General features: G+C 37.0%; 1 protein-coding gene across 16 annotated transcripts in view; it reads right to left on the reverse strand.

Moving 5' to 3' along the window:
• LOC117415040 (voltage-dependent calcium channel subunit alpha-2/delta-1-like) overlaps window positions 1–13,851 on the reverse strand; it is a 159,413-nt gene that overhangs the window by 23,791 nt on the left and 121,771 nt on the right. For 3 of the 16 annotated variants that reach the window (XR_009329193.1, XM_059027342.1, XM_059027344.1), the window contains exons 19-24: window positions 13,785–13,841; window positions 7,095–7,166; window positions 6,073–6,144; window positions 5,259–5,320; window positions 4,293–4,369; window positions 389–409 (exon numbers count right to left, since the gene is read on the reverse strand). Coding sequence is in view for 14 of the 16 variants with exons in the window: in XM_059027342.1 (XP_058883325.1) it covers window positions 389–409; window positions 4,293–4,369; window positions 5,259–5,320; window positions 6,073–6,144; window positions 7,095–7,166; window positions 13,785–13,841 (361 nt within the window). In the remaining 2 variants the exon portion in view is untranslated. Of the gene's footprint in view, window positions 1–388; window positions 410–4,292; window positions 4,370–5,258; window positions 5,321–6,072; window positions 6,145–7,094; window positions 7,167–8,528; window positions 8,556–13,784; window positions 13,842–13,851 lie in introns of those variants that run through there. The other 13 variants (XM_059027347.1, XM_059027355.1, XM_034024959.3 and 10 more) reach the window with 8 other exon arrangements.

A 13,851-nucleotide genomic window follows, 5' to 3' on the forward strand; every position in this document is an offset into this window, starting at 1 on the left:
CTGCATAAACAATACTAAAGCCTGGAAAGGCTGGGGTTGATTTTCAGAGACATGCTGTGATCTAACCATGGGCACGATCTCTAGATTGGCGTGAAAGACACAAGTACTCTACTGGAATTGTTTTCTGTTTCTACATGCTAACTAGATGCTCATCTTCCACCTGTTACAAGGAAGGAAGTAGGGTAACATTAAGAACAACTTAACTGAAACAAAAATAAATTATTAATAACACAACACAGACACCAAAAAAACACTGTATTTGAACTGTATTCTTAACCTGGTTGGAACAAAGATACAGTCTTAACTGGAAAGGATAGCAGTAACCATGTGCAGTACAATAGAGATGGAACAACCACAGGAGGAAAATGACCAACAAGTAAATACTTGCCCTTCAGTTTGCTCTTTTTGGCTGAGATTATCCAGCAGAGAGAAAGCAGGGAAACAGAAAAAACAGGGTAGAACAACAGGGGTTACAGTTAACAACATTTTATTCAATGAGTTTGCCTTGAATAAAAATATTGTGGTCCGATCAGAAGTTTTCTTTTTCTTTTTCATTGTCGTAGACTAGACAAAGGAGACAGACATCCTGAGTAAACTCGTGTTCCACACACATTTTTAAGGTACCTTCTGCAGGCTGTGGCTTTGTATGTTATTTGCGAGAAAATGTATCAGTAATTGCTGATCCAAGCTGAACTGATTTTTTTTTTACCTCAGCCAATAGACTAGAAGCTATGTACTTTGTGTTCTCTTACTGGAACAGATAAGAGCGAAGATCTTCTGTCTCCTAACAGATAACAACTGGGGTTATTTATGTTCACCATTGTAAACACGCTTGTGTTTCCTGTGCTATTAACAAGAAATAGAAAACATGTTGACATAATGGGTGGTTTATATATCAAGGTATTTATGCCAAAGAGCAATCTGTACGTTTTAGCAAACAAGTAGCAAACAAATAGGCAGGGTATTTAAATAACCATCTGAGGGGTTTGTTACTAGTTTTGTAACGTGGATATTTTTTTGTGCATACAAATTGTAAATGATCTTTCATGATTTAAAAACAATCATTATGAAGGTTTTATGAAGATAAGAAACATGAGAATAACACTAATTCTGTTTTGAGCCAGAATCACTGACATACATACAGGGTTCTTGCTACATTACTATTAGTATGATATTTCTCTTAATAAAGGGTAATCCGGAAATATGGTAATTCAGTATTGTCAGCCAATCAGCTTCAAGCTTTGGCAGGCTTCTTACAGACAGTAGATGCCTGCTTGGACATCAGCGCATAATTTTCCAGCTCTTGAAGCCTGTGAGCTCAACTATCTCTTGTTTATGTGCAAATCAGTATAGATTATCAGTGTAGATTACCACCTGATTCACTGCTGCTCTGTTACTATATGCCCTGCAACCTATTTTTCAACAACAAGCTCCTCAGATTCCACAGACCACTTGCAGTACTACTATTATTATTATTATTATTTATTTCTTAGCAGACGCCCTTATCCAGGGCGACTTACAATCGTAAGCAAATACATTTCAAGTGTTACAGTACAAGTAATACAATAAAAGCAAGATAAATACTACTATAGGACTGACTTGTTTCAATTTACTGACATTGTCCACATAACGCCTAACGCTACACTGACAAGTGAAAACATTATTTTTAAAAATAAAGTGATTTTTTTTATCATTATATAAATGCTCCTTTGTTCATGAAACTTTTAATTCAACTTTTAATTAAACATTAAATAGAATATATTGTAGTATAATATCATTTGTGTCCTCTCGATGCAGGCTGTACCATCTGGTAGATGACATTGAGTTTCACCAAACAGTAGAGAATAATTAAATCATATTCTCAGTATTGTTCTACTGACCATTATTTAAATGCATACCCACACCCACTGAATATCTACTGTATATCACCGTGCTTTAGGCATGGATAGACTGGCACTAACTTTGCTTTTTGACAACATAATATGCAAAATTACAGAGATGAGGATATTTGAATGTATCTATATTGTTCTTATCTAAGTAAAACAGCAACAGAAGATACAACTGAAAAATGGTTCTAAAGATGCATAACAAGGGAAAAAAACAGCACATATTTTATATGTTAACCTATTACTGTGGTTTGGGGGATGAAGCTAGGGCCCCCTGCATCCTATCATCTCCTTTCATCAATTAAATCTACCTTATTTAGCCATCAGTCACCCCTATCTAGCTGTCTTGTGTTTTTTTTTGTTCTGGTGTAAACCTAAGCGGATTGCAAGATGCGCATCTGATGACTCATCAACAAAGAGTACTCACAGCAACTCTCTTCCTCAGATTCAGACAATTTTCTGGATTTCTTGTCAGTAGCAGAGCATTCTCAAGCAGCTTCAAACCAGGGCCTGATCAACCCACCATTCTTCTCTCTGTCTGGCATCTGCATAACATCTGAACAGGTGCCTCCTGACCAGGATACTTTATCTCTACCTGCTGCCCAAGGAGCTAATCTCTGCCGTTGCAAGCGACTCCAGGCTCAGGATGCATCTTCTGAGCGGCTGTACTGGAAGTACTGGACGCTCAACAAGCTCATAAAGTCCCTTCTAAAAAATTGCTGCGCAATCCCAGCAGGGAGTAATCGAGAATCGCTTTGGGGGAATTCGTCCTAGTATTCGCCATATTCAGAGATGTACTATGTTCAGTACACCCAAACCGCAGAGCTGAATTAGGCTCCTATGAATTTTACATTGTGGATCTGTTTGTCAGATATGAAGGGACCATGTTTTTTGATTATCGCAAAGCTTTTCAGCAAAAGCAGCAGCTATATTGGCATCAGATAACCACATAATTGACTGGGCACACCTGATTCAGGTCTGTTCAACAGGATTTTCGGCGGTCTAGGAGCTATTGCATGCGGGGTCTGCGGTTCCACTGGTCACTCAACCTCTCTCTGCCCGAAGGCGGCCATAACATCAACCTCCTCCAGATCAGGAGTCGGTGTCACTCCTCCTCACTATTCAAACAGAATCTCCATCCCCAACTCCATACATTCTTCAGCCCCTCTGAGAAATCCACAAGGCAAGACAAATATGGGCACAGAATCAGACTTGCAGGAGGAAGACAGATCTGCAATAATTGTACTACCGGTTTGTGTTCAAACAGACGCAATTATATTCACATGTGCAGTACTTGCGGTGATGCTCACTCTAAAGCAATTTGCCCAGTAGCTCCCAAGTGACCATCTTCCATGCTCACAGTCTCCATTCCCATAAACATTTCGGCTCTATCACAAAAACTTCGGAATCATCCAGACAAGATTTTCACCAGTTACTTAATCGATGGACTGGAAAATGTTTTTTTCAAACAGGCTCAGTCAAATTTCTCCTTCCTCTTCAAAACCTTCGTTCTGCTAATCAGCCTATAGTTCAATCAGTTCAATCTCTTTTTGAGATGCTCCGAATATACAGTTCCTTCTATTTCCAGCTTTCCTACTCTAGGTATCCATTCCAGTGACCTCAAGATCATTCCAGATTCCCATTTCATCCTAATTCCTTCGCATTTCAAAAACGGATCAGCTGCGGCAAGGACAATGTATACAGCTTTCAAAAATCAACTCTCCTCTATGCCCCTACATTTCCGTGCTGAAGTACATCGCAGAACGCAAGGCCATTTCATCTTCTGACCCTTTGTTCATCAATTCAAGCCGGTCCATTGTATCAAGGAATTGGTTTTCTACATCTCTCAACTTTGGTGTCCAGAGCAGGTCTTCCCTGCAATTCTACACTCCTCATTCATTCAGAATAGGGGCAGCCACATCAGCTGCAAAAGCAAATATCAACCAGCATCTAATCCATAATAATACATATTAATCCATGTTTTTCTTTTCGGTTCGCGAGCCTCTTCGTATGTCGGGTTACCTCAGAGACGGTGACCCCACTCCCGTTTGTCGGGTCTCCTAAATGATGGAACCCCCCTTCTATATGTTGCGCCTTGAAGAGGCGGAGCCCCTCTCACTACACATTTTAAATGTTTCTAACTCCATGTCTTTAAACACTACATCAGATGGCCTTGCTCCACCCGGTGAACTATAAATAGAATATCTATACAACTTGCATGCTTGGTTGCTTTAGAATTATTCTCATTTTTTTCTTGCCACATTTGAAAAATCAAAGCTTACAGCATTTTATGCTCACATCTTAAATGTGTGAACTTCTGTTTTAAAATGATATTTACTTTGACAAGTATAACATCAACTCATAACACAAAAAACAATGTACATATTCAAATGAGAATCTACTTACATCTGGCCTGTGTGATTGTGTCTTCAATTTTTGCCTTAATATAGTAAGCACTGTAGGACGGTAATACCAATGCCAGGCTGGAAGAAAGACAATACAATTACTGCTTATAGAAATATGTGTGTGTGTGTACAGATCTGAGAGGTGGGATGTTGTCTGTATTAAGGATTGGACCTGTGTCTGGATTTGTGTCTGGGAAACTGTAAAAGAAAGGTATTGTGTATTGGGTGTAACTTGTCTTTGTGAATAAGGGTTTTATGGTAAATCAGTAAATGGCTTAGCCATCCGATTAATTAGTTCAAACTTGTAAAAATGTAGTTAGTACTCCTTGGTGGAGTTAGGCTTTTGTTTTGTTTAGGTTTAAAATAAATATACAGGCACCACCCTGTTGTTTCGAGTATTGTTCATTTTTTAAACTAGAAGACAGTGATAAAGGTCCAGAAATATTAATTCACTTCCTGATAGTTTTTTTCGTGTGACGTGACTGAGAAGGGCATTTAGTGTCTAAAGGGCGGAGACAGTTTACAGTCAGGCAGAGACAAAAGCAGAAACAAAACATCACAGAAACTTGTTTAGAGCAAATTAAAAAAGGGGAAACTGTAAATCTGATGTATTTGACTTATAACTATATTAGATCATGTATTCTGTCTCATGTGTTTTAATATATAAGTATATATATATATATATATATGCACATATATAAATAACAGCAAGATTGATGAAAGAAAGATAAATCAGAAAAAATAAGTTAGAGCACACATTTTTTCAGAATAAAGATTAAGCCAAATTGTCCTCTACTATTCTCTTTCAATCTGCTGCTGCATAGAATACCAAAGGGCATGTAACACACAAAAAACATTTTTTGAAAAAACTCTACTTGCAACTTTGCCCACTAGACAACTTGGTCATCTATCGTATCAAAGCCAACTGTAAAACCTTTAAATAAGGTGTCAATATACTTCAAATTACCTGTAATCTGTGCCATTCACTGGGGTCCAGGTGTATGTTCTGACTCCCTTGTCAATATACCTCTGCAAATGTATATAAACAAAAAATAAGTACATTTGCATCCATATAGGCTGATAAACATGCATATACAGTTTTATCAAACTACTGCTTTCTCTCTACTATTCTATACAATTTATCAGTGTGGTCATAAAATAAATTAAAGTAAATTAATTGACTGATAGTATATAAGAAAAAAACAAAATCCTAATTTCACTGAATGCAAAGACAGTTACAAATGTATAGATCTCAACCAGGGGTGGAAAACTCCAGTCCTACTGGTTTTCATTCCAATTTAAGCTCCGAATTAGCAGAATTGATCTAATGATTTGTTCAATTGGACATATTTAATATTTTACAGTTGATGATTTACAAAATACACTTGATTTAAGGTACAATACCTATACAATTTTTTGAGGCCTGGAGAGTATTACATTTGTCTGATTAATCCAATAATTAGACCAATTAAGTAATTAAGAGCTCGGGTGTAACGAAAGCCAGAAGACACTGCGGCCCTCCAGGAACTGATTTGGACACCCCTGATCTAAACAGTGTCATATCTTAACATGGTCCAACAAAAATATGTCCCCCGTATAAACCTTTTGTGGACCTTTTTTTTTACTTTATTTTTAGAAATGTTAATAATTGGGTCAATAAATCACCCGAGGGGAAACACCAGCAGGATTAACATAGAGGTTAAGAGTTCAGATCATAAAAATAAACCTCTATGTTTTACACTCAGAACATCGTGGTTCATGTCTCTCTTATCTTGACCTACCTCATCCTGAGACTTCACCAGTGTATTTATTTTAATCTCTCCTTTTTCTCCATCAATCATTTTCCGTCGAATCTAGACAATAAAGCCCACATTGTCAAACAGGTAACACAGCTATAACAATCCATGATGTGGTACGAAACAGAAAAGCCAGAGCACTTCTTGTTAAGTTTTTTTTTTTATTTATTTTTTTTAAATCGGTTTTCCTGCAGTGATTTAGAGGACAGATCGCAAACCCCAGTTCACTACAGCGACCATTTTGAAAAGATCTTTGAAACAGGCTTTAAAGTACAGAAACTTAACAATAAAAAGAAAAATACAGGTACGTTATTTAAACAGTTGTATCAACACGTGGGGACGTGTAACGCTGTATTATTTGGAACCCTGCTACTTACTCTTTAAGGTCCATCTTACAACTAGTACATGATGCACAGCTGGTATCTTACAGTTTAGTACACAGAGAGAGGATTCCTACTAAATTAATCAAAGTCCCTATTTAAAATGTCTGTTTGCTACTTCGATCCTTCTCTCCACCACCTTTGCATCTGTGTCTTCTTGTGGGGGGTAGCGAAGCTCACACCTCCTTGAGGGTGCTTACATCGAGATAGAGAGGCACCCGCCAGGCCATAATAAGCTAAAACACAAGAATAACTTCCACATGCTAATTTAGCACACACACCTTAGGCTCTACAGCTATGGCCAAAAGTTTTGCATTACCTATAATTTTAGGATTGTGACATCATTTTAAACAAAAAAAACCTATATGAACATAATTAAGATCTTTTATTTAACATCATGTAATCAAAGATAATACAAAAATGACATTGCAAAAGTCAACCGGAAGCCATAATATTAGTACAGTATTTCATGCTAGAGTTCGAATATAGAAAAATACAAAGCGTGATGTAATTCAATATGTTAACATAACATTATTTAGCAGGTTTGTATTCGACTATATGAAGCAACTTTAGTTATTTCTACAGGGTGATGCAAAACGTTTGGCCATAGCTGTAGGGCTTTTATACCTCCACTTTGACATCATTCTCCAGTTCAGCATCCAGAAAATCCAATGTAACAGGCTCCTGGAATTTGGGATTCTAAAGAAGGAGGGGATAGATGTTGGAAAAATCATTTTAATATTTTTTATAAAACATTCTGCATTAATAGTAGGGCCTTGGCTAGTTTCATTAGAGAAATGTTAACATTATGTAGCACTTATAAGACAGTTTGTACGCCTGTTTTTATTTAACATCAGAACCACATCCTTTTTTAATTTAAATCTGTCTAAACAATTTCTACTTGACATTAACTGTTTGGTTTACTTAAATATAGGTAAGAATTACTGCAGGTTATTGCCACCCTTGTATACATACATTTATAGACGTACTTATACAAGGGTGGCACTTGAAGCATATATATCCTCTTTTAATTGAACACAGAGATGCACTCACGTCAAGCAGATACAAATTGTAATATAAATAACAGTTTCTTCCAAATTATAGTAAATGCTATGGTTTTAAAGAAATAAATGGGTCACAATAACTGGAATCCAAAAATGTATGAAGGTGCTCTTTATGCAGAATTGTATAAAGGTACTGTAGATTTATTGTGGATAAAATGCATAGCCCATCAACTTCAAATAGCCTTTCAGCAAATGCATCAATGTATATGAAAGGAATGGAAAAGCTGAGCAATCATTTTCATGTTATTTAGATTCTCTCTGGTAAATTTCAACACTTCGAAGGTATAAAGTAGTACTAAAACATATTTTTGCATTGCTGTATATTAAATCATATTACAGTATTCAGACTGTTCATGCCTCTAAAAACAGCACAAGACATACTGTACAACACAATATTTTGCTTTCAGAAAGCAGGTTAATACAGAAAAGCCAGTTAGAGCTTGTACAGCACAGGCTGAAAAGCCAATGACTGCTGCACATGACTTGTGTAACATCATCTCTAGAAATAATACAGCTCTAGACAATCGATGTGTCCTCACCTTTCCTTAACAACTTGGCATTTAGGCTTTCTAAAGAATCACTTGTACAAACTACAAAATCTCTTTTCCAAACAAACAATAATCGCTGGAGATGTTCTTCCCATTTGTTCGTGTGCTACATTTACTATTTGTGGTGTTATAATACACTTTATACTTATCTGATTTACATTAAGACTGGCAGTCTTTAAAATAAAATATCTGCAAAATACTAAAAACAAAATACTAAAGGAATCCACTTCTGATAAGATCATTAAAATAGACCCTGCATTTAGATAACCGAATTATATCAATATAGATTTGTAACAAATACCTTTTCATTGATCATTTTTTGCAAAATAACATCATGGCCTAAAATATACATAAACTAAAACAAACAATTTTTTCAAGATGAAGTTCGTAAAATAATGTTTGGAAAAGAAAAAACGAAAAACCATTTAATGATAAAACATAATTAGTACCAAGGCAGAGCAATGGAATCACGGTTTCTTACAAGCAGCAGATAAGAAAAGCAAGGCCAGACCAAGCAGCATGCATGATATGATGGATGTGGCAGAAATGGGTTCAGGAAGGTAGAGGTCCCCATCCAGACAACCCGGTCATGGAAAGGGGAAAAACACAACAGTTAGAGGCAATGAAATGAACATCTAACTCATTGTCACTGTATGGTCTATATTATACCTTTCAAGATGATAACTGAAGGATTAAGAAAGGATTTTAAAAATAAATAAAACACACTAAAATAATCCTAAGGTATTTTTATAATCAAAGCTCAGGGGACATCTTAAAATGTCTTGTAAAAAGAAGCATGCAGGAGGTAAACCTATAAAAGTATATCATGTAATAATAATAATAATAATAATAATAATAATAATAATAATAATAATAATAATAATAATAATAATAATGAAATGGGGGTCTACAATATCAAAATAATTCATCTTTTGCAAAGTGATTGATTTCATTAATTGTGTTTTTTAGTTTGGTCATGATTGAATCTGCTGTAATGGCTGAATGTTGCATAAGTACCTTTAAACAATAGATATACAATATTTGCATACAGATGAGATTGAATAAAAAAAGCATTGATTATAATAATAATAAAACAACAACAACACAGAGACATTAAAAAGTACACATTGCATGCACCACGCAATTCAAATCAAACCACTTCAGATAGAGAAAGAAAAAACATGGAATAAATTCCACTGGATTCTCAATTTATCACCCAAGATTATTTTGTTTTACCCTCTCCCCTTCTCAACCTCCAATACTGAAAGATTCTTCCATCGCAAATTTACTTGATAAGAATTCACTTGCAATTACCAATTTGTTATTGTACATTATTGCTATTAAAATAATATCATCTCACCACAATGCTCTCAATGTGTTTTTTATGGCATAGTGTCAATACAGAGAATATGTGAGAATAATTATAGTAGATCATCTGTGACACTGGGCTGTATTTTAGTTATCTGAATAGTGGCAGATCTTATTAATGTCACTCAAAGTAATTCCATAAACCTTATACATGTTGCACTTCCAATACCTACATCAGTCTCAAATGTGCAGTTTTTAAAGAAACACATGTACTTTTATTTTAAAACAGAACCCGGTACAACACTAAGTTCTCTTCCAGGAAGTATGTTACCGCTTTACTTCCTTGGTCATTTTACCGCAGCAGTGTCTTCTGGGTCAAAACATGTTATTGGCTGAAAGCATGTCAGTCAAAAGGGAATGCAATTGAAGGGCTGGGGGAAATGCCACCCTCTAAGTGAAATGACACAGGAAGCGCCAGACAGTCTAAAATCATTGCTTGCAAACATATATTTATTTAACTTAGTGTAACACTAGATATCACATTTGAAAATGAAAATGAAAAACATTTCTTTCAAAACTGCACATTTGAGTTAGGTAAAATTACTTTAATGCTTAAGTCTAAATGCCTCTGTTAATCACAACTCAGCAGACAGTGTCCAAAGACTAACTTGAAAAACAACATTCAGCACAGGAAGTCAGATATTGACATTTTTGATGAATACACAGGGCACAATAACAGCTGAAATGCATCGACTTAAAATTGAGAAAACTGTGTATTTCATAAAGAATTGCATATGTTCATTATTTGTTTATTAACACCATGTAACACAATTTTTGTTCCTGGGTAGTAAGTGTTATTTCCTAATTGCTTATGCCTCAAAAGTATAGAAAATGGCTATTATTCCCCACAAACTTTGCTTTTGTGACCAGGACAGTGATATTTTGAAATTTACCTATTTCCAATGAGAAAATGGGCGAATTTGTGTCTTTTCGTTCACATAAAGTCAGAAAAAAACAACATATGAATCCAAATTAACATGTATTTATACTAAAGTAATACAAAAATGACTACAAAAGATTTAGAAGTGAGTAGTTTTTCGAGATTTACAATTATACTGTAAATCACTTTCACGAATCAGCCCCCAAATGTAGTCTCCCATCATGTTCTGATGGGAGACTACATTTGGAGACCCATCAGGAATGCCACCATTTTGAAGTCTCCTATGACCTCCCAGCCGTACTCATCATACTTCAAGGCGTCCAGCAAGGTCTTGATGCTGTTGTAATCCTCTTTGAGGTGCACCGAGTGAGCCAGGGGAAGAGACGGGTACTTGTTACCATTATGGAGCAGCACGGCTTTGAGGCTCCTGGATGAGCTGTCAATGAAGAGGCGCCACTCATTCTGGTTACAGGCGATTCCGATTGCCTCGAACAGACTGGTCACATTGTGGCAGAAGCAGAGCCCATCTTGACGGGTGAAGAAGCTGGAAAAAGGTTGGTGACGCTTCCTCTGATCTGCGACTTGCACGCTTTCATCCAACAAGTTCCACTGCTTGAGCCTAGACGTCAAAAGACTTGGTGAGACCAAGATCTCTAATCAAGTCGTTGAGGTCTTTTTGGTTGGGGTAGTATGGGTTTCTCTCCTCAGCTCCACCTCTGAAATTGTCATCTGGATCTACAACATCTTCCTCGCTCTCTGACTTGCTGTTCTCTCCTAAAGATGGCTGCTCTCTCTCCGGAGGAGTGGGTACGGGGAGCTCATGGCAGTGTGGCACCGGGGTGATGGATGAAGGAAGGTCTGGATACGTGATAGCAGGTGCATTCTTGCCAGTCCGACGTTTGGAAGGGTCCACCATGCAGAAGTAGCAGTTGCTTGAGTGGTCAGTGGGTTCCCGCCAAATTCTTGGGATAGCGAACTTCATGGCTCTCTTTTCCCCTCTGTACCATCCTACAAAAATACATTTATTTCACCCAGCACTGAATCTATCTGGAATGTTCTGGAAAATAGGTAAATTTCAAAATATCACTGTCCTGGTCACAAAAGCAAAGTTTGTGGGGAATAATAGCCATTTTCTATACTTTTGAGGCATAAGCAATTAGAAAATAACACTTACTACCCAGGAACAAAAAATAAATAAAATTTGTTACACAGTGTAATCAGAGGGGTTGTCATTAGAGTGCATAAAGTTATATTATACATATATGCGATTTGAAGTGGGCCCAAGAGGTGAAATAGGATGCATTTGTTACCAGCTAAGTTAAAGTAAGCAGTATTTTTGTATGCTTTATATATATACTTTCTGAAGTTTGCCATTATCAGCATTACAGACACATATCCCATTATACTATCCTCACTGGGAAAGAAAGAAACATCTATCTCATGACTAATTTTATTGATTCTAAAGGAACATTTTGTCTGACAAATTGTGGATAAATGTATTTTGGAAGGCAATGTATTTCTGAATATACAGCATATTACTTTGAAATGTTTGATTTGAACATTTTCATTATCATGCAACCACTTACATACAAACTTCAACTTGAAGTATATTTACATTAAAGATGTATGACCATATGTAGGCATATCACCAATTATGATCTAATGTCTGTAAGAGAGAAATATATAACCATATTGGCACTGGGGTTGATTCTCCGCTAGGTCATATATTTCTCTTTTAAACAAATACACTTTTGATAATCAAAGTAAAACACTGTGATGTCAAAATGAATTACAGCATTACCTTAACATGGGCTGATGTTTAAATTATATGTGGGGTGGGGTGATAAGTTTGTATATATAATCTAAAAGGTTTGCACATTAATACCAGGAATATCATTTAATGCACTTAACCTACATACTAGAACAGCAATTGCAAGGCAGCGATTGGAAAAGCACATTAGCAACAATGCCCAATTTGCTAAAGAGCTCATTTAAAATCTACTTATCCTGCATTCTCTTGTATACAGACTATATATCCTATTATGCTCAACTACATGCAGCATTCCTGCTATACAAGCTGTCTGCTAGAGCAGCTAGTTTTACATCATTTTAAGACTATTTATTTGGATAAACAAGGGGAAGTCAGCTCTTACAGGGATACCAAAGACTTGTCAGATATTTCTCCTGCTGTGATTAAAGGTTAAGTATGTTACAGTAAGTGCTGACAACACTGGCAGACTTAATATAGCCTAAGACAACTATATCAGAATATCAGTCTCTGCTTGCATTTAAACCTGCAGCCATCAGAACACGAGGGCAGAACTAACAGCTTGTTAAATGCATGTTAAAACATTCAGTTCTAAGACAGGGGATCCATGTTTCATCAGTGGAGAATCTTTTCCTTTTTTTTTTTTTAAATATTAGATTTAAAATTAAAAATTATTATAAAACTATTTAAAAGAATATAACGTAGATAACAAACACAACATTTACATTTTTAGTCAGATCTACGCCCCCACTGTTGTAAACAATAGCTTGGTTTACATGCAAACATAAAAATAAAAACACAGTGTTTAGTTCATTTGTGATACTTTTTAGCACGAGAAGGTGATTTCTCCACCCTTTTTCGCCATATATGGGTTTTTTTGTATTTTTTTTTTAATTTTAGTAGTCGCCAATTAGTTTTTTTTGCTTATTTTCTCCCCAATTTAATAGTATCCAATTATTTTTGTTTAGCTCAGCTCACCGCTACCACCCTCGCACTGACTTGGGAGCGACGAAGACGAGCACACGCTGTCCTCCGAAGCGTGTGCCGTCAGCCGACCACTTTTTTTCACACTGCAGACTCACCATGCAGCCACCCAGAGCTACAGCGTTGGAGGACAACGCAGCTCTGGGCAGCTTACAGGTAAGCCTGCAGGCGCCCGGCCAGACTACAGGGGTCGCTGGGGCGCTGTGAGCCGAGAACACCCTGGCCGACCTAAAGCTCCCTCCCCCTGGGCGGCGCTGGGCCAATTGTGCGCCGCCCCCTGGGAGCTTCCGTCCTCGGTCGGCAAAGGAATAGCCTGGACTCGAACCAGCGACGTCTAGACTATAGGGCGCATCCAGCACTCTACGCGAGTGCTTTTACTGGATGCGCCACTCTGGAGCTCCTAGCCGTATATGTTTTGACCACGCAATTACTATAGCGTGAGGAATGTGCGTGATACAGCACGTGTGTGCTACGTCACATTCTCACAACAATAGAGAGAGAATGTGGAGATTCTAAGCTGCATGTAAACCAAGCCAATTATATAATTTTGGATTTGGGTATTAAAAACATATCTTGGCAAGGCACACTCTCATGCTTTTGGGCTTTATTTATTGACTTCCTAAAATTAGGCTGGTCAAAAGCTCTTTTAGCAAATTTAGCTTCAGGAGCCTTGTAGCGCTAACCCCACCTTTCATCCACCATTACCTGGAAAACAGGCTTCCGTTTTCCCGTATAAATCTTTGGGATGCCTACACCAATCGTCTGAGGTAAT

Source organism: Acipenser ruthenus, chromosome 7 (genome assembly GCF_902713425.1).
Source record: "Acipenser ruthenus chromosome 7, fAciRut3.2 maternal haplotype, whole genome shotgun sequence".
Lineage (NCBI taxonomy): Eukaryota > Metazoa > Chordata > Actinopteri > Acipenseriformes > Acipenseridae > Acipenser > Acipenser ruthenus.